The sequence below is a fragment of the Triturus cristatus genome, chromosome 2_1 (genome assembly GCF_964204655.1).
Source record: "Triturus cristatus chromosome 2_1, aTriCri1.1, whole genome shotgun sequence".
NCBI classification, from domain to species: Eukaryota; Metazoa; Chordata; class Amphibia; order Caudata; family Salamandridae; genus Triturus; species Triturus cristatus.
In genome coordinates, this window is record NC_140581.1 from 677086581 (window position 1) to 677112599 (window position 26019).

Below are 26019 nucleotides of genomic sequence, written 5' to 3' on the forward strand. Positions count from 1 at the left end.
GGGATGTCGAGGATGAGTCTGGCTGAGGTGTTTTGGATCCGCTGGAGTCTCTTCTGGAGCTTGGCCGTGGTCCCGGCGTAGAGGGCGTTGCCGTAGTCCAGTCGGCTGGTGACGAGGGCCTGGGTGACGGTCTTCCTGGTCTCTGTGGGGATCCACCAGAAGATCTTCCGTAGCATGCGTAGGATGTTGAAGCACGCCGAGGAGACGCTGTTGACTTGCCTGGTCATGGAGAGGGAGGAGTCCAGGATGAAGCCCAGGTTACGTGCATGGTCTGTCGGTTTGGGTGCGGTGCCCAGGGCGGGTGGCCACCAGGAGTCGTCCCAGGCGGAGGGAGAGGAGCCCAGGATGAGGACCTCCGTCTTGTCCGAGTTCAGTTTCAGGCGGCTGGTCGTCATCCACTCGGCTACCTCTTTCATCCCTTCGTGTAGGTCGGCTCTGGCGGCGGCGGGGTTGTTGGTCAGGGAGAGGATCAGCTGGGTGTCGTCGGCGTAGGAGATGATGCTGAGGTGGTGTTTGCGTACGATGGCCGCGAGGGGGCTCATGTAGACGTTGAAGAGGGTGGGGCTCAGGGATGATCCTTGGGGGACGCCGCAGATGACTTCGGAGGCCTCTGACTTGTACGGTGGTAGGCGGACTCGCTGTGTTCTTCCGTCGAGGAAGGAGATGATCCATTCCAGCGCTTTGTCCTGGATTCCGATGTTGCTGAGGCGCCGTATTAGGGTGCGGTGGCAGACCGTGTCGAATGCCGCGGAGAGGTCTAGGAGGATGAGGGCCGCTGTTTCTCCATTGTCCATCAGGGCTCGGATGTCATCGGTGGCGGCGATGAGGGCGGTCTCGGTGCTGTGTTTGGCTCGGAAGCCGGACTGTGAGGGGTCGAGGGATCCGTTCGTCTCGAGGAAGGCGGCCATCTGCTTGTTGACGGTCTTCTCGATGACTTTGGCTGGGAACGGGAGAAGCGAGATGGGGCGGTAATTCTTGAGGTCGGTGGGGTCCGCTGTTGGTTTCTTGAGTAGAGCGCTGAGTTCCGCGTGTTTCCAGCTCTCGGGGAAGATGGCGGTGTCGAAGGATGTGTTGATGATGTCTCGCAGGTGGGGTGCGATGACAGCGTCGGCCTTGTTGAAGATGTGGTGGGGGCAGGGGTCGGTTGGTGATCCGGAGTGGATTGAGTTCATCGTGCGGATGGTGTCTTCTGTGCTGATCGGGGTCCAGGCGTGGAGGGTGGTGGTGGGGGGGGGTGGCTGGTCGGTCGTGGTGTGCGTTGGTTGGTTGTTGAAACTGCTGTGTATGTCTGTGATCTTGTTGTGGAAGTAGGAGGCGAGGGAGTTGCAGAGGTCTTGCGATGGGGTGATGTCGTTGTTTCCTGCGTTGGGGTTGGAAAGCTCTCTGGGGGTCACAAAACCTAAGAGTGGAAAAAAACAGTGTTTTGCGACTACAACAGATTGCTTTCAAATGTACTAAACCCTTTTGCAAATCGTAAAAGCCTTTCTGACTCGTAAAAAGGATAAGGGAATCACAATTAAGAATGTGAAAGGGGAGTCTCCTATTAATGCCGATTCAAAATGACATGTATCTATAGTTTGTGACCACAACTGCGGTCGCAAACCATTGATAAGACACCTGGGGCCGTAATAACGGAGGGCCCTGGCATTTGCATCCACTTTGCGCGTCGCAGGGGCACTTTGGTATTACAGAAGGGGCAGCAGACGCGCGTGCGTCCCTTTCTGTAATACTGAAAGCGCTATGGGATATGGGCTGCTTTTTAAATATAAATGTTTGCCATTCACAAATGCAAATGTTGGAACGAGGGCCACCATTTGCAACCAATCACAGGAGTTGCAAAATGCAACATTTCCAATGTCAATTTGCAGGGTCTGTGAAGGGACAATTGGTGATGCCGCATCTTTGTCCATCAGCAGCACTGCATATTGCATCCCTACTCCAAAACCAGTCGGTGTGCAATTTGCATATGCTGGTTTGTGAACAGAGATAACTGCGCCCAGCTACCCTCCCAAAAACAGAGGCTTCTTCCCTCTAAAGAGCCATAGAATCTGCTGGACGGCCCTAATAACCAAAAGAGTTTCAGAAAAAGTTATAAGATTCTTGCTCAGCACGCTCCGGCCTGAAATGCATTGAGGTTTTATGAACAAATTAAGCCATATGAATGGTTTGTTCAATGCATAACTATTGTAGGGTTCCATACAACATTTTAAAAATTACATAAATATCGATCATTTATACAGAGTTATTCATTAATCACATGTACTCTGACACCAATTGTTTCTCCAATTTATCATTAAGATCACCCCCCTTCAATTAATCTGACTTTACCTAAATCATCCTAAATTTTCTACCAGCTCTTTTGCAAAGTACGTACATGTGCTCATATTTCAGGAATCCCCTCATTTTAAGTTGCCTTGTATCAAATTCTGGTCCTAGCGTGGACATCCACAGATAAGTTATCAATAGCCGAGCTATGAGGGATGAAAATAAAATAAAGTCATATCATGGGGAATAGTAGAAGCACGAATTGTCGGCCTAGCAGGTTAGTATTGTTTTTCTTACAAACTGTGAGGGCATTTAGGAAGTACCACTGACCCAGAAAGACAGAACTTCAGATCTTATCAAGCGAGAGTATTTGGTAAGAATTCAGTTTTTGAAGGTATCTGGAAATTGTACCGTTTTCTTGATCAAAATAGAAAGAAAACGACTAGATTGGTTTGGGTTGGGTCTTTCAGGTTGAAAATTGGTATCAATTCTTCACAAGTAGCACTAATCAAAATACTTCACAATAATACTCTGGATGTCAGCAGGCGCATGGGGGACTGGTGCCACACGGCGGGGGTCTTTCTCAAATTAGAAGCCTGATTTGGAGCTAGAACCCTGTCCCATAATCAGCCTCGGGGAGGGGGTGAGAGGCGGGGGGGGATTCCACAGATTTGCTATTAGGAAAACTAACCAGATTTTGGAGACAGAGCTGTGCGCAGAGAACCACGTTACATAGTGTAGCTACGTGAATAGTGTCTATAGCGCAAAAATGATTGTATGTTTTTCCTGTTACCAGTAGTTCGTAACCACTGTTGCAACACAAACTATTATCAAAATGTCATCCTAGGAAACCGTGAAATGATCGTAAAATGGCAAAACAAAACATCATAAACATTAGATTATCTTCTTTTACTTTCCATCGACTCATCTAGGGATTCAGCTAAACCCAACCATCCATGCAACCACCATACACATGAACCTAATGATACATCAACTTGCATGCTTATGCATGGATGTATGATGTAACAACGCGTACCATTACAACGCGGTATGTTACATCGCGGTTTTAACAACGCAAGTCGTTACATCGACTTGCGTTGGAGGGCGCTGGACATAGGAATAGTGTGAATTATTATTCCAACTCCAGTCTACGTACAGTAGGGAAGGTGTTGGAAAGTAATTCACACTATTCCTTATCCTACAGCGCCCTCCAGTGCAAGTCGGTGTAAGGACTTGCGTTGTTAAAACCACAATGTAACCATACCGCGTTGTAATGGTTGCGTGGTAAAGGATGTTTCCCTTATGCATCAATGAATCCACCTATGAGTGTTGTCTGTGACAGTGTAATGTGAATGGGTGCCTGTGCGCATGTTGCTCTTTATGCGTGTTGTTGCAGTGCCTGCAGTTCTGTTCCTCTAGCCTCATGCATGCGTATATCTGTTTACCTACTCCCATATGATGCTTCGTCTGGCTGCATGCCCTGTACGGACTACATATTCGCTGCTATTGCAATGATTCTTTACCAATTCTGCCCCAGAACTATTTGTCATGGATACTGATTCCCTCTTTTAAAATTGAATGAAATGCGGCAGAACACAATGTGAAATGCCACTGTGTTTTAAAGTGTAACTGCACTGCAGCCAGAGCACACTGCTCCATTCTAATGTCTTCACCTTGCCACCCCCTTCTCTTCCAGTCCTGTTTCACGTTTAGAATGTATATTGCGCCTTTAAGCAGTTTTGGGTTTGGGTTTGAAGCAACTGTTTCTGCTATTTCCAGTTTTTATTCACAACATTTACACAGCCTTACATAAACAAGAGACTAAAGCAGTGCTTAATTTGCAAAATAAGTGCCAGGGCCCTGACCAGGAGGCCAATGCTGCTTGCACCCCCCATTGCCTCTGTCATCCCTCCCAAACCAACTACTAACCATCTCTATCGCCTGCAAGTGTGACGGTTCGTATTATTCTAGGTCCTCAAAGCTAAAGGAATGGCTAGAGAGGCAGGAATTGGTCATTTTCAATGTGTATTGTATTTATAAACCACCGTTGTTCTGCTCATCTCTAATTTAGGTGAGTAACGCCACCACGTGGCCGACTTTCTTAAATGCAGTGTTGACAATTAAGTGCAAGTGCCAAGCCACCAGAAACCAATTAAGAGCAGGTGCTCAACACCGGAAACAACCGGCTCAAATTAAGCACTGACATTAATGAGAGATTGAAGTCTGAAGAATGGATGAATGGACTGCTGCCAAATACAGGGCCTGTCAATCAAGAACCATACTTACCTGTGACTTACATGAATGAGACATTAAAGTTTGAACAATGGATCAATTTCAATGCTGTACAATGTATGGTGTTTGCAAGCCACTATGGATCCACAATCATCCTATTTTGTTCTTGCATGAATGAGAGAATGAAGTCTGAGCAATGAATGAATATGACCGCTGTAATAGAGGCGCTGTGGATGAAGGACCAATGTAAACTGTGCCCTGGTTGGATGTGATTTAACAGAAAAACGATTTCTGGGAAACCATTTCACCTAAACTTGCAGAATGAATGGCATTTACCATTTCATAGAAAGTGTAAATACAATGATTAGAGGTCTTACTTTCAGAAAGTGTTTGTGTCTGAGGTATTTATTTCAGTGCTTTACTTTAGTGGACATTACTTCAGATCTATCATTTACATTGTCAGACAATTACTTTGCATACTTATAATTCACTGACCTCCTCGCCAGCCCTAAAGACCATCCATCCGTGACCACTTGCCATCCATCCTTGACCCCTCAAAAGCAGCAACCATGCCTAAACCACAACCATCCCTGATACCTAAACTCCACCCACCCCTGAACTTAAGAACCCCTCACTAACTCCACCCATCCTTGAACCTTTAAAACCCTCACTACCCAAAACTCCGCCCATTGCTGAACTCCAAAGCTCTTTGTCCATAAACTCAACCCATTCCTGGCCCCTAACATCTACCCATTGCTGAACCCTAAAAACCCTTCATACTGCAAAACTCTACCCATCACTAAAACTTAAAAAACCCTCACCAGCTGTCCATCTGTGAACCCCAAAAATCCCTCAACGATCCTACACTTCACCCATCCCTGAATCTTAAAAAATCATCACCACATTTAAACTCCAATATTCTGTGATCCATGAAAAACCGTCACCACCACTAAAGTCTGCCCATACCTGATCGCTAAAAACTCCCACCACCTCTAAATCCATTAAACCTAAACATCTTTTTCTAAACCTGAATCCACCTGTCCCTGGCCACTATAACCCCTCATGACCCCTACACTCCACCTGATCCTGAACCCTAAAAATCCTTCACCACTGTTAAAGTTTATCCATCACTGGTCCTTAAAAACCAATCACTAGCCCTAAAATCCACTAACTGTGAACCCTACAAACTCCGCACTCCTACACAACACCCATCCCTGAACCATAAAAGCCTCTCACCACCCCTAAGTTCCAATATTCCATGAACCATAAAAAACCCTCACCACCACTAAGCTCCATCAATTCCTAGGGCAGCATTAAAAAAAGTGCCCCAGGGGTGCAACAGGCATGTGTGCCCACTCTGCATGCCCCTGGGTCACTTAGGTATTACAGAAAGGGCCGCAGACGCTTGTGTAGCCCTTTCCGTAATACAGAAGTGCCATTGATATCACTAGAGGGTGTTCCCTAATTTGCATGGGAAAATGGCCCCATGCAAATTCGGGAATCCCTTTGCCTCTGCGCCGTATTAAAGACACAGGCGCAGAGGCAAAGAAGCTGTCAGGAGACACACTGACAGTGTGCCATCTCAAGGGTGGCACAATGTCAGTGCGCCCCCTGATTGCAACCTTCTAAAGGAGAAAGGGCCCCCCAGACATCCCCTTGCAGGAAGGTGCAAGTCACTCACTGCTCCCGCCTGCAAGAGGATCTCTCATCCCCCTTAAAAGTTCAGGCGAGTTGCAGCCTGCACAGTGAAACACAGAGCAGCTGCTTCAAAGCCGCTCTGCATTTCACTTGAATGTGCCGTCCCTGGGGAAGCGTGACTTTGGGGTGCCCTGGCGGAAGCGCATTCAACGCAATACAAGATAATACAACGTACTCTCCGTGTTAGCACTGAGCGAATCTTTTGAAAAGTGCGCACGGCGCTTACGAAGAGAGTGCGCTGTATTCTATAATACGGCCCCTGGTCGTTAAAAACTCTCCTCAGCTTTAAACTCCACCAATCCCTGAACCTAAACTCCCCTTTCTACACCTGAACTACAGCGGTCACTGACCACTAAAAACACCTCATCAACCCTAAACATCAGATAGCTCTGAACCCAAAAACCTCTCCTTACCCCTAAACTACACCCAATTTAAAGTCGTTTTAAATTTCTCCCAAAATGATCTTTTCTTTAACATATTTACTTTAATTTTTGATTTTTTTGTATTCCTTTAAAATGGTCTTTCCTTAAAATTGGCTTTCCATGATTTGTTTTCCTCCAATGCGGTTTCTCAGTTTCCGTTTTTCCATTATTTCACATATATTACTGATCCTTACATGAAAGACAGTTTGAATTCTGAAGAACTGATTAATGTGGCTGCTGTAAAATACATGGGCTTCCCTGGCACTGTGGATCCAGACACATACTAGCCTGCATTACTGGGTGGCTGTTTTTAGCCCAATACTGTATTTTGTGTATTTTAATGCAGCATATTTTACATGGTGCAGAGTTGCTCCATTTCTTTTCTTAGGGACACAATTCCTCTACGTTGCTCATTCCATATATTCATGAGGCAGATGTATGGCTTTGGCATGTATCCAGGCTCTTATTTTCCAGCAACTAAGTCACATCCCTTTTAAATGAGAGAAGACATTAACTTCTTGGATGATACATTAAAAAGAAGAGACAGAGGGTGGACAACAAGCAAAGAGGAGAAGGTAATGAAAGAAACAACAGAAGCAAGCGGCACAGGCAGTAACATCTCCATTGCATGTAGGTGCTCGCCTACTGCTTACCGCTCGGCTGTGAGTCCCCTGTCCTTTTCGGGTAGGTTTTACTCCGGCTCCTCTCCACGTTCTGGTTTGGCCGTGGCAGCTGAACAGAAAGGTCTCTGCTCATCTGAAACGCTGTCCTGCCACTGAAAAGAATAACTTGTGATGAATATGTGATTCAAAAATGTAAACAAAATAGATAACAATGCATTTCAATATGAGTAAAGCGCCTGAGTCGTGCTTGCCAAAACCGCCTGGGTGATTGTGTTAACACACATTCACCTTATATGTATGTGCATGGCCATCAGGTCACAAAAATTCCAGGGGTAGCAGAAGTGACATCACATACACTTTGCCTTTAATGACATCGCAGGAAGTGAAGTCCTATGACTTTTGACTCTGAATCTTCCCAAGAAGTGATGTCACATTATCTTGACCCAGATGACATCACAATAATTGAGACTGCTGAAATTCCATAATAATTGTGTGATTAATATAATATAACAATACAACACAAGTGCACCTTTATTAGGGTACTGACGTGATCTTTGAAAGTGGAGGGGCACGATACAATACTTGGCCTCAACTGCAGCGAGTGAAGGCAGTGAGCCGGACCTCGTCCACTGACACTGTACAGCCAGCATACAGTGCCTCCACTGTACAGCCAGCATATTGTCATTGCTGCGCCCCACATGCAATGGTTTCCCGGGTATGCCAAATAATTGAATACAATATGCCAATGATAGAATTTTGCCAATAATGCCATCTATAAAGTGTATGCCAGTAGTTACCTATAGTAGGTCAGAACCAGAATTATGTCATACCTATTCCCCTCCAAAATGCCACAGTTCTCCAAAAAGTACCTCCAATGCATTAGCAACTGTATTTTGCCAAGAGTGCCCCTATGCCAAGAATCTCCTCAAGTATGCCAGCATCAGCCTTTTTCCACAGCTGTCTATATGCCAACAATTACCTCTACTACGCCAGTACAATATTCTACCATGAGTGCCCATTACGCCAAAAATTATTTACAGTTTGCTAGCACCAGGACTTTCCAAAGATGCCAAGAATTACCTCCAGTGTGCCAACCTTTTGCCATGAATGTCCAATATTCCAAGTATTACCTCATGCATGCCAGTGCCAGTATTGTGTCATGTATGACTGTCATGCAGGGCCAGTGCAATTATCTGACGGAGAAGGACCAAATTAAGCAGTAGGGTTGACTAAATAATGTGTATAGAATTGGTAAATTATGCAGCACGCTTTGTGATAGTATCACTTCATTATTTTGACATTTATACACATTAACACTATCTGGGTAAAGGTTTTACCCCATTAGTACCAATTTAATATGCAGTTTAACACCCAACAACTGTAATAACCTTTGCAAAAGGGCCTTACACTGCGCTGTAACAAACGTCACTCTATTTTTTGTGACTTTTGATGCATTTGAACAAATTATGCACAAGATGATGGATTATGTGGCAAATGCGTAAAAATCATAGTTATTCAGAAACCACAGCAGCTACAGAATTGCGTGATTCCAATGGCGTTGCTCATGTTAAGAACTGCCTCCAGTATGCCAGCGCCAGTATTGTGCTATGGGTGCCTCTACAAGCCAAGAATTACCTTCAATATGCCAGTGCCAAAGGTATACTCGCAATCATAATACCATATTCCCACTCGCATTCACTCATGTACACTCATTTAAAGTCAGTCCTTTTCACTCAATTAATCTCACTCATTTATTCATCCTCACTCTCATTCATTCATCCTAACTCATTCACATTCACTCGCACTTATGCTTACTCTGATTCACAAATACTTTCTCACTCACACTCCTCAATACTCTCCCTCCCTCACTCTCACTCACTGTAAGTTATTCTCACTCACTCTACTCTCATTTTCAAATTCACTCTTACTCATACTTCCTTACTCTTATACTCATTCATTTTCACTCCCTCCCACTATTACGATCACTCATTCAACTACATACTCTAACGCTTCTTCATACTTATTTTTATTCATTCACTCTCTCATCCACTCACAATCACTTGCAGTGATGATTACTCTCAGTCACTCATGCCCATTCACTGTGATTCACTCATGCTTGCTTCCTGACCATGAATCTCAATCATTCTCACTCACTTGTGACTGTCGCTTACTCATACATGCTAACCCATACAGACACACACTCTCACAAAAACTCTCATCTGCAAGTACACAACATGCATTTAAAAGCATGTTTTTACTTGCCTTAGCTGCTAGAGAAGGTTCTATTCCAGCTTCTTGTACTCCATTTTTATTACACCAATGGAGAATTATTATTCACTATTGGTACAATAGAAATGGTCTGAAAAAAAGGTATATGTAGTTCTGGTGCCAATAAGGGAAAGCTGTCTTTCTTGGCAATCATTTTGCCACCTCTGAGGCAAGGGGTTAGGAAGGCAGTGCTGGAGGTCGGAAGGGGTAAGCCAGGGGTCCCAGTTGCGACCGCTGGTGACTCCTAAATGCATGCATATGTTTCTACTTTCCTTATAAAGTGCACACTCCACAATGAAACAATTTCAGGGGCTTCCAGCACCAGATCAATTCTATAGAAGATACAACATGACAATGTCAATAATGGAGGGTTCAAGGATTTTTGGTTCTCTATGCAGAAAGGGAATGTACAACGCCCCCACTAACTTGCATACAATGTCACAATACAGAACATTACATCACAGGAAAAGCCATCAATTGACTATTTATTCTCTGGCATTGTAGAAACGACTTTGCCAGAAGAAACTTTCCTAGTGCAGATATCAATAAAAAATGTTTTTTTTTAAACCCTTACTCAAATAGGTACATATATTTAAAAGCTCTATTACATGGAAATTCATTATATTAATCACAATGGGTACAAAGGCTTGGCTCAGGTCTCTTCAAAACGTATGTATTTACTCCAATATTAACATTATTTTGCAGATTAGTATGTCATTATGTATGCATGTGTTATTCAAATAGCACACATTTCATCTTACAAGACCAAAAAGAACTTTCAGTGTGCAGGATTCTGTAGATTTGTACTTCTGACTGCGTATTCTACCGGTGATTAGTTGCCACTTAATCCAGTTTCTGTGCAGGTTGTGGCTGGGGTGTTTTAAATAAAGACCAGAGTATCCAATTATGGATCTATGGATTTTAATTTCACAACAGTCAAACGTATTAGGAGGGGTAGCTGGTTTGAATATTGTTACTGCATCATGAGGTAGTGAACTTTAAATAGTTGAGTATTCAGCTTTTTCTTAATGTAGGAATGAGTTGAGGGTGTCTGGACCGATACAGGGTTAACCATTGTTCCAGATCCTTAGTGCACAGACGAAGAGAGCCTTTTGCCTTGTTTTTGTTTCTTTTGCACTTCTTCATCTGAAGGTATCCAGGAGAAGAGAGTGCTGGAGCCACCAGATATGGTGAGACGTCATCCAAATAAGGGTGAAAGTGGCGATGGCTTTGTACATGAAGGACCTGGGGAGCCTGTGGAGATCCATCAGGGTGTGGTGATGTGGCCATAATTTGATCAGTCTTTAATGTGGTGTGCTGCAGCATCTAGGATGAACTCAAGGGGAATAGTGGTGATTACAATTCCAAGATTTCTTCCCAGACACCTAGTGCAAGATAAGATATGTGGCACAGAAGAGCTCTGAGCAAAAAGATGGGAAAGCAAACAAAATAGATAAAAATAGCCTGACGTCTATTAAAGGAGTCACACAAGTTACTGCAGAGCAGGGCAATGAGATCTAGAGAGATACATTTGAGTGCTACTATATTTCGCTTTTTATTTGAAAGATTAGAAAGTTTAGGAAAGACACAGGAAAGGGCAACGGAGTGCTGTATGAACAAGTTATTAATGTTTACGTTGTTCTCTTACCGCGATTAGTATTCTGTGATTTTTAAGCCCAAACATACACTGTTAAATGTACCTATCAGAATACAATGTTACATAGGCTGAAAGAGTTCATTCGTATGTGCCCTGAGCCAGAGTTACAAGATCTCCATCAACCCACAGCAGCCTTTAAAAGTTATGTCAAATATTATTAGTATACGCTTAGAGGAACTCAGAGCATATTTCCTTTTGTAAATGAGCATGATGCAGACTCAGGCAACAGGTTTGAGATATATATCCTTTCACCTGCATTCAATCCAATTTCCATTTTGGCAGCACTCCTGAAAAGCAGATATCTAAATGGAATTACATGATGATGCAAGCTTGGCTCACTGGAATATTGGGTAGCAGGCCCAAGGGGCGAAGCCAACCCTCTAGGTTTGCAGCCTGCAAGTCATTGTGCAAGCATGGCCACAATTTTAATTTCTAAAACAGAAAGAAGAAACATTGGATAAAGGAGAAAAAGACAATATTTTTTTATGGGTTCTACACTACAGGAGGACCAAGGCTGATTTGGACATGGCTGATCTTCGCCTGTAGCACAATGAGCAAAACAACGATGGCCTTAAAATGTTTACTACAATAATTAATAGGGGCTCAAAATAATTCAAGAATTTTACCAACAAATACAAAAAGGTGAAGGATGAAATGCTTGAATTTATATCAGTGAAATGTCCTAAGTACAATTAGTGTGCTCAGATATGCATAGCTCACTGGGCCTTAGGGCATCATTTGCACCTCATTGAGGAGGTCTAACAATGTTGAGACCAGTCTGGGGTTGTTTGTATTTCTGTTGAGAGGTGACATGACATAGTGGACTGTTCTATATGATCAGGACCAAGACTGAGTTGCAGAATGTTGGTCCCGGACAGTACTAACATTTCCGCACAAATAATTACCCATGTCTAAGATCAACTAAAGGACTGCTCTCATCACTATTTTTGCTTAGCTGAACAAAAGAGAAAACATCTTAACAGAATTGCAATGATATAAGTATATAAAACAAAAAAACATTGGTGCACTAACAAGTTAAAATCTCTCAAACTGGAAGTGCACAGAGTATAAAGACAATGGTGCAGGGACTAAGATATAAATAAAAAAACAAAATCTGTCAACATAGCTAGCATGTATAAACTTAGAAAAGCTGTTTCTCTAATCATATCTCCCAAGTTTTGACCCTGTCATAAGAATTATTCCACATTGTATCACAACTTAAATTTCCTTCAGCTTCCCCAGCTACTACACAACACTTCAAACAGCTATGCGTTAATTTTACTGAATTTCTCTTCAACAAGATATAAATAAAACACCAGTAAACATCCAGTCATAGAAATATCCTACACCTTATAATCTTCCTATCTCAACTCAGAACATCCAAACTGTGACTACCTTCAACTCTTTGACACCGATTGATACGGCTTGTTTTGAAGCTGCTCTTACAAGCTGTTGTCCGCTCAGGTCATGCACAGCTAAAGTCCTGAAACATTTTTGTCTTTTCTCAAAACTTCACTGCTCGTCATTTCACTGCTTTTTAGGAAAGATATTTTAAATAAATAAATAAATAAAAACATCTGGGACCCAACAACTTTCCGCCAATTTCGCTTCTACCATTCTTTGGCAAACATTTTGGAAACTGGCTTTTACACAGCTACAGCAATTGGTTGAAGCCAGTAACGCTTTGGATGCCTTCCAAGCTGGATTGTGGCCCGGGCACATTACAGAACTGATGATCCTATTGGATTTGGATGGTCTTCCATGCCTGGTCGACAACGGGTGTGTTGGGGCACTGGTACATTCAGACCTCTCAGCACCCTCCAATAAGCCTTCAATATTATTATTCGTTCTATCATGAAAAACTGATAGATGAAGAAGTGCTGGGTGGCCACGTCATTAAATGGATTACAGCAGTTTGATCTGACCATCAGCAGTTCATTAAGTGGCTACCTTTCCACTCCACACACAAGCAACTGAACTGTGGTGTCCCACAGGGCTCAGTCCTGTGTCTGCTGCTTGTTAATCCACTCTCCTATAACACCTCATGGTCAGACATGAATGTTAATGACATTCAAATCCTATTTATACTTGTACAAGACAGAAAGACTTTGTTCAACTCTGCTACTTGAAAAGGCTAGTGGATGTCTTCTAACTTCCTGAAGATGAATCCTACCAAACCCCAGGTATTGCTAATCCCCAAAGCATCTCCTTCCTGGCTCATGGCCTGCTGTGCTAAATCTGTGCAAACCTATGCATCACCACAGCAGGTCACACAAAATCTGTGCCTTCATGTCAACACCAATCTATCACTCAGAACACAAGTGATAAAAGACGCTGATATGTGCTCAGGCCAACTCAAGATTTTAAAACAACTTTTACTTTACATCAACAGCATTTGGCAGCTATCAGTAGTCAGCGTCATGATTCAATCTAGGTTGGATTATGCTAAGGCCATTTATTTTATTTAGCTCTCCTTGAAAAACTCCTACATAAACTTCAACAATTAGTGTGTTCTTCACAAAAAACAAAGCATATCTTTTTTGAACAGACATGGCCATGTGCAATCTGAAAAGTCTCTGTGTAACAAACTTTTGCATGGATTTTGTGCACGGATGGATTGGGATATGAGACCATCAAATCCAGTTTGCAAGCTGGAATGCAACGGAAATTATTCTTAGAACTCTAAAAGTAATCAAAGGCAAACCCAGGGCCCCTTTACCATGGTCTCGCAGTGCTTTACCGAGGCTGTTAAGTCCAAGGGAGGGGCCTGCCCTGGACTTTGCACCAATGGCCCAGCACTGCAAGGCCAGGGAAATGCTCAGCCTCCATTGATCATCCTCCCCTGGCCCTCACAACAATGACCGAGCATTGTGAAGCCCAGGAAAAGATCCCCTTCACAGCCACGGTCTAGCAGAGCGGGGTCCAGAGGAGGCACCTGGTAAGCCAAGTATAGCATCCACAGTATTCAGTGACCAGTTAATACTTAGGCCCTGAATAAAACCTACACGGTCTAGGTGGGTCAGAATTACTAGGGGCCTAATTTACCATTTCTGGACAGTAATCCCATCCCTGAACCATGCAATTACAGGTTAAACAGGCTGTAAACGGAGATAACTATGCAGACCCAGTGTTCTGAGCCAAAAACCAAGTTTCACACCTTTTCAGGTGAGAAATTTCAGCAGGTGGTAAGTGGGAGTGCCAGGGCCGGTTGGAGGGCAGGGAAGCGGAGGAGTCAGAAGAGTGCCTGCTGGCACCTTTGCAGCTGGGCTGGGGTGAGATGAGGCTGCCTCCCAGGGTTCCCCATCAGCCCCCGTGGTATGCAAGGTGATGGGATGTGGGCACTCTCAGCCTCAGCTCTCTGGCCAAGGGCCATCTTTACTGTTCTGGGTGGAGGCAGCCGGGGAAGGGTGAGTACAGCGCTGATGGTGGTGAAAGGAAAGCTGGGGTGGAGTGGAATCTGACAACATTATTAAATGTGAGGCTGATCCTGGGGTGATGACAAGCATGAAGGAGGGAACGACTTCCTTCTAAGTGCAGCGCGACCCCCAACCAATCCTGGAGTTGCTCTCATGCTGTTTTCTGCATGAGAGCAGCTCCAGGATTGGCTGGAGCAGGCTAACCCAGTGCCCATTTTCTAGCTGGGAGCTTGTGCCAGCAATCCCTCGTCTGTTTCTTAGCACAGGGCTTGCTGGGTCTGAAGTGAACATGTCAGACAGGTTGGCTGTAGACAGCCGGACAATCTGAAATGCGCACTGAGCCTTGGGAGACCCCCTGCAATCCGCAGGAATCTGACCCAACGCCACCCTCACACTCCAGCAGCGTGGGCCGGCAGCACACAGAATAATAAATTGGCAATGACCATTTTGTTATTCTGTATTTACCGCTGTGCTTGCAGCAGGGCGACGCGCTTCCGCCCATGAAGGGAAACCGCTGCTGGGGAGGTATGGATAGCTATACCACCATGCTGCAGAAGGCAGGCAAGACCCAGTATGTGCTTCTCCCTGCATGACCTGCACGCCGCAGACACCAGCCAGGTTTTACAGTGCAGAAACTAACTTGGTGAAGCAGACTTAGTAGCCTGGTTCACACCCGATTTTACTGGGTGTGTCAAAATCGCACCCTGTCTTCCCAAGTGCAGAAACACTGGCCCACTTCGAATGGTGCAGAGTGATAGCTGCAAGGGGATAATGCTCCAGCTCACGTGTAATCAGGGTTGTAATAGAAGCGACAGCGCAAGAGCAATATGTTGCCATTGGATGAGCAGTGCCTTCATAGTGTCCACACTGCCATGAAGAATCTCACATTTTATTGCATTCTTCAGCCACGCCTGGTGGCAGGGTCTTTTTCTCTTACATGAGAATATTTGTGTCTGAGTTTGGAACAGAGTTAAAATCTCTGATAAGACTGTTTACCCACGGGTTACTGGTCAATAATCGGGTCCTAACTGATCTACTTTTTTCAGATTTCCTGCTGGAGTGAGTCTTTGTACAAGTGCCCACGTTACCCACACCAGCGGTTTAGTAAGGGGCACGGCGGGTGTCATTGCAGCTCCAATCTGCCTCTGCAGGGATAGTATGCATTTCAGAAACTTCTATAATTTTCTGTAGATACTGTAGGCTTTCCTTTAACATACATTCCACAGATTTTGACTTTGCCTAAAATGATGTGTATTTAAAGGGGCATTCAGCCAGCCCTCTTCGTCTATCAGTCTATTGTGTTATTCACATTTCCTTCGGCCCATTACAGAATACAGCATAGGGCAATAGGTCAGCCCATCTCAGCCAATGGCTAGTTTCTCTGGGAGTGATGTATTCTGCCCTTTCATAAGAATCACATCCACATATAAACTATTTCCCTTAAGTACCAGGGAATACAACAGCAATGTGTGCTGTGAGTCCAAACAAATATTTTTGTGTTTAGCCAATACTTTTTTTAGATTGAGGTGTACAGAAAGTTTTGCAAAAAAGCACGAAAAAACAAGCACTGACAAAGCCAATGTCAGATCTATTGGTTTTGCCAGTGCTTGTTTAATCTTGCAACCACCACTGAAAGACCCAGTATTGTGCTTAGTTCCCAGTGATGGTTCAACACAAAGGAAATAGGAGGTCATATGTGCTTCAACCTTTGCATGCAGAAAGCCAATGCTGTGCTAAGTGGAATATTGCAACCATACATAACCCCAAGTTACAATGCACTAAATGGATAATGTGATTCACAATCACAACTGGAATTTGTGATGGAAGCATTGCAACTCTTTGCAAGTAAGCATATAAGGATATTTTGTGCCACCCTCCTTGTGGCTGGTGTTGCCATCGATCCACAGTACACCACTTCCACTGCACAGGGAGTAGCTGCCTGCACTGAGGATGAGTAGACAATCCATTAGATCTTACGCCTCCTTCTCCTTTAAGCAATGAGTAGCTACTACATCTGGCACTGTCACTCATGTCACTTTAGTGTACATGGGTTGCAATGCAGGTGCATTGTGAAACTGAAAGCAGGACCAGAGGTTTGCTATCCCTTTCAGGCATAAATCCCCCGCCTTCCCATCCGTGCATAATGATATCCGGATTGTGAGCTGCATGTGCCTCAATGCACCAACCTCCATTGCCCTCTGCCCAGTCAGTAGGCAGGAAAGGATTGGCACTGTCTCTAGGGTGGACTATGAAAAGACATCACAGTGTTGTGACATGGCTAGTCCATATTATCTGATCCAGTACACTCTCTGATGGGCACTAAATCTAAACACATCAAAATGTCCGTTATTAAATCATTTGATCTACCAACATTAACTTTGGTTGATCCACATAGTTTATAGATTGACCCCAGCCACTCCTGAGACAGGCTAAGAAAGAAGTACACTTCGGGGCACGAGGGCCAAGATACTTATGGCCCGATTCACAAAGATTCTACTGTGCTTAGGTGTGGTGTACTCCTGTAGTACTTGTGTCTTACTCCAGGAATTGAGTAGTAAGCCTACAGTACTCCAAGAATGAGTCACATCAATGCTTTGTGAATCCGGCACTTGCTTTGTAAGCTTTGTATAAATGAGTGTATAGGATTCAGCTTCAAAAGGGAAGTACCTTCCGGAAGTGAGGAGTAAATCTCCCTGAGTGGAGTAAATCTCCCCGAGTGGAGTAAACTAATAGCAAGCAGTACAAGTTAGAGAGTTTGATTTGCTGTTATGATTATGGCTGTTTGGATATATTATATAATATTTGGATATATTAATCAGTATTTCCTGATTAAGGAAAGTAAGCAGTGGCAGCAAAACATACCAATGTCAGTAGCAACACCAGCAGCTGAATGGGGACAGTGTGCTCTGCCGAAGGCAGCATCAACTGTGCAAGACACAGCTGGAAATGTGAGGAAATAAAAAAACGCTGAGAAAAAAGCTATAATTGCATTAAGGAATATTTTGGCAAAACTGGAACATTTGATTCAAGGGGGTAAATTGCATCGTCCGTGTGGCACTGAGTTCAGAGAAATACTGCCAGAATAGCGCGTTCTAAATATAGCGTAACACAAAAATATAATGGCCAGAATATCTACTATAGAAATATTGTAAAGGTAAATATGTATAGTTAAGTTTAGATTTATTATCCTTAACTCCACATATGTTTAACTTGATGACATGTATCTCTTCAATGTACGCAGAAGTGGAGTTAAGTATAATAAATGTATACCTGCCTATATATACTCATCATCCCAACATTTTGCAGTCGATATCCGGTCTACGATATTTCTCTAGCACAATATTTTGGCAGTCAATATTCTGACTTGCAGTCCGCTCATAGTAGGCATTAGTTGTTTCTATGCTCTGGCTTTCCTGGACTGCTATGTGTTCTAGCCCCTGCTGGCATGATCAGGGCCTGGCTGAGCTCCTGCTTTACTCTGGGCTCTGCTAAACTATCTAGAAGAGAACTCTGCAGCGTAGATAAGTGCACTAAGGATTACCCAGGCTTCTCTGAGGTCCAGTCTGGCAATGCAACCGGTGGAGGTAGAATGAACTCACCTTTGATGGTGGCAGGAAGGCCCACTGAGCCCATCACAGACCACTGATTACCTCTACCTCAACAACCCCAGCCTGCAGAGTCTGCATGTCTATCCAGCTCCAGCCTGTCCATTATTCTGATATGCTCTGTTTACTGGAATTCTTCATGTGCTAAAGGCCACCTAGGGCCTGCCCACACATTGATTGCTATCTGAAGCAAACCCGGAGCTTGATAATGATTGACATTTCCATTAATGATGGCTGTTATGATTCACATAACTGATCTTCCCGGTGTCACCAATATATCCTGGGCGGAGAAACTGAAATTCTGGAGAACAGCACCACCAACCGGGAAAATTTAGGAAAGTACTGAGCTGATCTGTTGTCCAAGTAAGGTCTAGATATAATTACAATATACATAAAAGTATACTACCACTTTACTAGCTCCAGACCCAAATTGCACGGTATAGAACAAATCTTTGTAATCCTTCCAAGGAGATCACAACACAATTTTCTTTGCTTTTTTGAAGGACCCTCACTCACTCTAATAGTGGCTTGCTGCATCATCGGGTCGCATCCTGGTCCCTAAAAACCAAGGGGAGCTCAACCATATTTCAGGGAACACTTTGGAGATTGTTGTCTACTGGGGTTTACAGTAAATTAAAGCTACCTCAAGACATCCAGGAAACTATTTTAATAGCAGATGTTTTTGGTATGGATAAAACCATGTTTCTACGGTTATAGAGTGGTATTATAGCCATAAAGCCTTATTCAAGTCGACATGTTCTAACCCTTGTTAGAGAATGGCCCATTAGGGTAACCTGGACTTTCACCCAAACCAAAGAAGAGCCCTGGAACATACTTGGCCTGTTGCCAATATCTGTCTGTCTCTTGCCCTGGCTCAGTCAGTCTGGATGTGCAATACACAACAAATAAAAAATACAAGGTTTTGTCTATGTGAGGTTTATTGGCTTTGCTAATGTTTTTTAGGTCTCGCCTGAGACAGCGCTTTAGCGCTGCTCTGGCGAGACTTATAGTAAGGGACTTTTGGAAGTGGAAACGAGTGCATTTCAGGCCGCCAACTACAGTGCATGTGCTCCGGGCGCGCGCACCATTTGGCAGCCTGAAAGCATTCGTTTCCTTTCACTTTCGCGGCCGCACGGCCGCTTTGATGTTTGATCGCGATTGCGATCACTTTCACTTTCGCGGCCGCTTGTTCTTGTTTAAATTGCACTCTGACATCTGCTGGGGGGTGTGTGTGTTTTTTTTCTTCCACATCGGGATGGTTCACGTAGAGGTGTTTTCGTGTCCTGAACTCAACCGGCTCCCATGGCTTCAGGCTTACACCTTATACATCCAGGCAATCCTCAACTCAAAGTTGACCCTGCTCCAAAGCCTTCTCCCTTTCATTACTTTAACTTCAGAACCCTACTGCCGCCTTCACATCCAAACGGGCGTAGCTGGTCAGTAAAATTGGGGAGCATGTGAGCCTGAGATTTCCAAACACTCACCATGGCATATCTAAATAAGGTCTACTTTCCTATCTTTAACTTGGGAGCTTGCGTGACAACACCGTTCAGCAAATTCGTTTTGCGGCTGAAACCTGACGTGACCAAAGCACAAAATGAATTTTTAACATGACGCATCAATGCCACCTATTATCTGCTGCGATCGCTACAAAAGTAAATAAATAAAAAAGAAATATGGCAGGCGCACAACTTTTATTTTCTATTTAGTGACTTGTGGCAATGGCGGCACGCCGCCCTTTAGCTTTAAACATCTAAAGCCAAAGCGCGGCATGCCGTCATTGCTTCAAAAGTCAATAAATAGAAAAACAAAGGCGGGAGGAAGGTGCATTGTTTTCCGTTGATATACTTTTATAGCAATCACGGCACGCATTGCTTTACACATATTAAGCTAAAGCGCAGCGTCCCAGGATTGCTACAATAGTAAATAAATAGAAAAAAATACGGCAGCCACAAACCTTCTTTCGATTTAGTAACTTTTTTAGCAATGGCAACACACCACGCTTTAGCGTTTAACATCTAAATCTAAGCCGTGCCGCGATTGCTACAAGAGTCAATACATTTCAAAACAAAACCAGGCGGATTGCACATTTCTATCCCATTTGCAAAGCCAATAGCTCTCCATTTTTTTTTTTTACCACACTCCTGGCGTCCCTGAAATTATTCCTGAATCACGCCTGTGGGTATCGCTGCCGCGTGTGAAGGGTTCCCAACCCTGCCGCACATGAGACACGACGGTCGGTGTCGTATTGACCCAATTAACTGTCTCTTGCTCTGTGGCTCTTGCAGGCTTCCAATGGCTCTTGCAGGCTTCCAATGGGCCCTGCAGTTTCCCGCCTTAGGGCTTGGGCGGCGACCGCTCTGCTGAGGTGTGCGGGGTCTGGGGCAGGCCATTAACATTCTTGCGGCCCTCTTGACCTGAGTAAACACGCCCCGGGCAGGCTCTGGCCTGAGGAGTTCTGGGGAAATCCCAGCAGCAAGGCCCGCACTACTGAGCACACAAAAGAGGCAATGTATTCCGGAAAGACCACCAACTTATTCCAAAGAATGGACGCCAGAGGGGGCTTGAAGATAGAGCATGCCTGCAGCGCTTAATTTGTAAATCAGTTCACCACAGGGGCCCAGGGCTTTGGGTTTGTACACCAAGCCTCGTTCTTCATTGTAACCCAATCATTGCTTCTAAATTCAACACAAAAATAAACTACGCAGTTTATGGATTGGAAGAAAGTGACGCAAGTTTATTCATCCTATTGACACACAGGTGGGGTTAATTTACGGGCGATCCGAGTGTTCAGCGCAGTGTTACAATCTAATCGCTGACACCCCATCCTGACCACCAAGCCAGAGCAGCGGGAATACAATACTTCAGTGCACGGCATCCGGTACTCGCTGTGCTGGGCTACGGCCTACTTGTAGAATACTTAAGTAGCGGCACCCGCGAGACACGGAGCGATTAAAAGCATATTCCCCAGTTGTCATTATACCAACTGGCCCTTAATGGATAAAGGGGTCAACATCGATTCCTTCTCAGGGCCCCCTATGGCCTGAGGACATGAAGTGTGTGGCCCCATTTCCATTAATTGGATCCTTTTATATGTCTTGCCTTAGGATGGCCCTGTAACTCCGCTTGTGACACTGAAAAACAGAAACATCACTTAATAGCTTCTTGTTCTCCAAGCCGGGCGGGCGGATTTTACTGCAGCCACGAGGAGGAAAGAGGGCGAGCATCAGCTGTGAGCCCTCGCCAATGCCCCCATCCCAAGCCTCGCGGAGCCGCCCAGGTTGGACTACCGCCCCGCCCCTCCGGGCAGCAGTTCCCGCACCCGCCGAAATGACCTTGTGGTAGCCACAGAAGACACACGTCACCGGCTGATGGTAAACACTGAGGCTGGGCGCTCTATTGTCATCCTGCGGGCGGCGTGGCCACCCCCTTCCTTACTGCCCTCGGCAGCACTGCTGGATGCCAGGGTTGCTGAATACCAAAGCTGCTGGTGCAGAATCCCAAGGCTGCCAACTCTTGGTTCCACCTTATGAGTCCCAGCACCCTCTCTTCCTGTCTCTTTATCTCTTACAAGTTCTTTTCCATCTGCCGTTGTCACTGTTTCCTTTATTTCCTTTCCTTCTCTCTTCTGTTTTTTCTGCCCTTCTCTCTCTTGCTCTGAGAGAGTCTGATGAAAAAGTGAAGTTCAGGTTTCCAATTCTGGGTCAGTGTGCTAAAGAGAGAAACCGACTTGACGTATGTTATTGAAACAGGTGCAGTGCTATCTTTTGGGAGGGTTTTCCCTGGAGTAGCCTCAAGCAGTATATCGTTTAAAAAAAATAATCTTGGAGTGAGAGTATCAAACTGGTTAAAACCCTCCCCGCCTGTCTGCCTGATCACTTCGCGGCCCCTTTGATGTCCTCAGTGAGCCGCGCGGCCACTGAGGACATCAAAGTGCACACCATTTGCACTGTGCCCGCCCACACTCCCCCCTCCCACTCCCTCCTCGTCAACTTCAGTGCGCGCTTGTTTTTTTTTTTACCACACTCCTGGCGTCCCTGAAATTATTCCTGAATCACGCCTGTGGGTATCGCTGCCGCGTGTGAAGGGTTCCCAACCCTGCCGCACATGAGACACGACGGTCGGTGTCGTATTGACCCAATTAACTGTCTCTTGCTCTGTGATCCGGTTAAGAAACCACACAGAATGCGCATTTAACCCCATAATAATGTTACCATAGACGCAACATGCTCTCCTTCCTAACCCTGGAAATGGCCGCCGACACACCCAGTGAGCTAGTTTTTTCTTGTCTCTGGGGACCCGCGGTAGCGGATGTAATATATGATCACGTTTTATATAATTGTTGCATACATGCCTAGAGACCCGATTCAGGAGGGATACACCCGATTTTTTTACGCCAAACATGTCTATTTTGGTGTCTACATTGCTTCTGATTCGATACAAATCAATGAAGAAAATACATTCTCCCGATTATCGTTTTTTTAAGGCTCCCAGCTTTTCCTCTTCCAAAATGCTGGCACGTACGTGGTTTCATTCCTTGCTCGTTCAGTGTTTCCACCACTCAGTGACATGGCCGAACAGGAGGTGATTAGATATACGTAAAACAAAGTGAAATGACTAAAGTCACACACATCCTTTGCTTACGTTAGGCCAGTGTGCGCTGTTTTGTTTTATGTTAATTAGATGCTTTTTATTTCTGTGCATGTGCAGTTTCAGTGAGAGTTTTTTCCCGTCGCTTTTTGTTTGTTTAAACGATTGTGCGCAAGAAAGAATCATGGTAACAGCTTGTTTATTTTTACCTTTTGTCAATCACACGGATTGATGCTCAAATCAGTGATTTAGCAAGCACTTGTTTGGGCGTGATGTTTTGTGCAACTACTATTTAGCGCACGTGGATGTAAACAAGGGCCAGTTGCTTTTGAGTTTATGCTTTATTTTGCTATGTTTGGATAAGTCTAATAATGCAAAGAACAAACACGATTAGAATACAATTCCTTGGAGTTTAGCCAACATGCGAAATCAGTGGCAGCACATGTAATGTTTGCCCCTTTTTTGCCGGCTTGTGATTGCACCTGGAAATCCGCCCTTGTGTGTTCACCCGTGCCGACTTTGCGAATTGGAGCCTACAGTTATTATTATTATTATTTTTCTTTAAGATTGGTGACAAACATTTGCCGGGAGCGGAAGAGGAATAGAGAGGACATGGAATAGCAGACATTAGGTAGTGGATACTGCGAACTGTATGGAATGCAGTGGCACAGTCATTCGACCAATGAAACAGGAGTGAGGCTTTAGGAGAACTGGCCTCGCAACATCTGTGGGAAACACACTTAACGCATCACACTTCTAAACTCTCAGTAAACAAACAAAGAAGGCTATTATCCTGGGCACAAGATAAGGAACGCTTTCACAAGCGCAGACACTCGTGGCTATGCATCAACACATACAAATCGCCGACACAGAGGTATCTCTTCAAAAGAGAGGGAGAGGCGTGGTGCAGTGGTCAGAGTGGTGGACTCCGGACGGCAGAGCCTGTGGTTCGATCCCGGCGACAGCGGCCTCACTTCCTGCATCCCCTCTTACAACAATTAACTTTCGTTATAACTCACACCCCATATGCTCGTTCCCTCCCACCCTTCCTTTGATGTCCGCTTTTCTTGTTGTTTACAAACCACACCACACTGCTGCACACCACACACTGCTGCACGCCGCACACTACCGCACGCCGCACACTGCTGCATTACACACTGCTGCACGCCTCACACTGCTGCACGCCTCACACTACTGCACGCCTCACACTGCTGCACGCTGCACGCCTCACACTGCTGCACGCTGCACGCCACACACTGCTGCACGCCACACACTGCTGCACGCCTCACACTGCTGCACGCCTCACACTGCTGCACGCCGCACACTGCTGCACGCCTCACACTGCTACACGAAACACTGCTGCACGCTTCACACTGCTGCATGCCTCACACTGCTGCATGCCTCACACTGCTGCACGCCTCACACTGCTGCACGCGCACGCTGCTGCACGCCACACACTGCTGCACGCCACACACTGCTGCACGCAGCACACTGCTGCACGCCGCACACTACCGCACGCCACACACTGCTGCGCACACTGCTGCATTACACACTGCTGCATTACACACTGCTGCATGCCTCACACTGCTGCACGCCTCACACTGCTGCACGCCTCACACTGCTGCACGCCTCACACTGCTACATGAAACACTGCTGCACGCCTCACACTGCTGCACGCCTCACACTGCTGCACGCCTCACACTGCTGCACGCCACACACTGCTGCACGCCACACACTGCTGCACGCCACACACTGCTGCGCACACTGCTGCATTACACACTGCTGCAGTACACACTGCTGCACGCCTCACACTGCTGCACGCCGTACACTGCTGCACGCCTCACACTGCTACATGAAACACTGCTGCACGCCTCACACTGCTGCACGCCACACACTGCTGCACGCCACACACTGCTGCACGCCGCACACTGCTGCACGCCGCACGCTGCTGCACGCCACACACTGCTGCATGCCGCTGCATGCCACACACAGCTGCACGCCACACACTGGTGCACGCAGCACACTGCTGCACGCTGCTGCATGCCACACACTGCTGCATTACTCACTGCTCCATGCTGCACGCAGCTGCTGCACGCAGCACACTGCTGCACGCCACCCACTGCTGCACGCCTCACACTGCTGCACGCCTCACACTGCTGCACGCCTCACACTGCTGCACGCCTCACACCTCACACTGCTGCACGCCGCACACTGCTGCACGCCGCACACTGCTGCACGCCGCACACTGCTGCACGCCGCACACTGCTGCACTCCACACACTGCTTTTATGCGAGTTTATGCTACCGACATTGTAAATGACAATGCCTTTTATTTGTTTTCAAAACAAAACATAAATAAAAGGCATTGTAATTTTACAATGCCAATAGCTCAAACTCTTATAAATGCGAGACCTATTGCATTGCAAATGCTTGTTTAGCTATGTTGCAAATGGTTGAAAGTAATGTAAAAAAGCTGTATGACACAGCCAGTGTTGTCTGTGTTACAGCGTTTTTATGTTTTTTTTATTTTCTTCAGTTATGCTGCACTGAAGCTAGCGCTAATGTACCATATGGCTTAAAAACATTGACAAAACCGATAGGTCTTACATAGGGAAGACCTATTGGCTTTGCCAATGCTTGGTAAGGAATGCCATATGGTAAGTTATACATATTTATATAATATTTACAATGGCTGAAGTGCTAATGTTATACAATAGAGAATGTCCTTGCCAAGATGTTAGTGCGTCCAGATTCAGAAGAATTTTAGGACCATACAAAAACTATAAAAATGTGCCATATAAATGAGCTGAATGTAACATAACTTTTAGGTAGACAGAAAAGTCCAATAGATTACAGCTTTTATTACAGTGATGCTTTGTGTTACTTTGGGTGCAATGGTTACAAAAGAACCAAAAACGCACTCCTGACTGCTTGTTTAGTAGTGAAATATCGCAATAATCTGTGCTCAGCGGTTTCCTAGTGGGATTCCTATGCCACTGCACCTGCTGCACTGTTGAAATCATAGCCCTGGTGCCTGCAAGGTGAAATATACCAATAATCGGTGTTCAGTGGGTTTCCAAAACCTTTTGGTCCCTGTGTCAATGCACCTTTAAAATCACGACCCTAGTGCATTCAAGGACAAATCATGAAATCGTTTAGATCCAATGATGTGTGTGTTCCAAAAAAAGCAAAGTTGCAGATGGAATTTATAATTACTGAGTGGGTAAACATAAACACAAAAGCT

General features: G+C 45.2%; 1 protein-coding gene across 4 annotated transcripts in view; it reads right to left on the reverse strand.

Moving 5' to 3' along the window:
• EPB41L4A (erythrocyte membrane protein band 4.1 like 4A) overlaps positions 1–26019 on the reverse strand; it is an 821385-nt gene that overhangs the window by 177435 nt on the left and 617931 nt on the right. For all 4 annotated transcript variants that reach the window (XM_085632598.1, XM_085632596.1, XM_085632597.1 and 1 more), the window contains exon 12: positions 7271–7392. In XM_085632598.1, coding sequence (XP_085488724.1) covers positions 7271–7392 — 122 coding nt within the window. The remainder of the gene's footprint in view (positions 1–7270; positions 7393–26019) is intronic.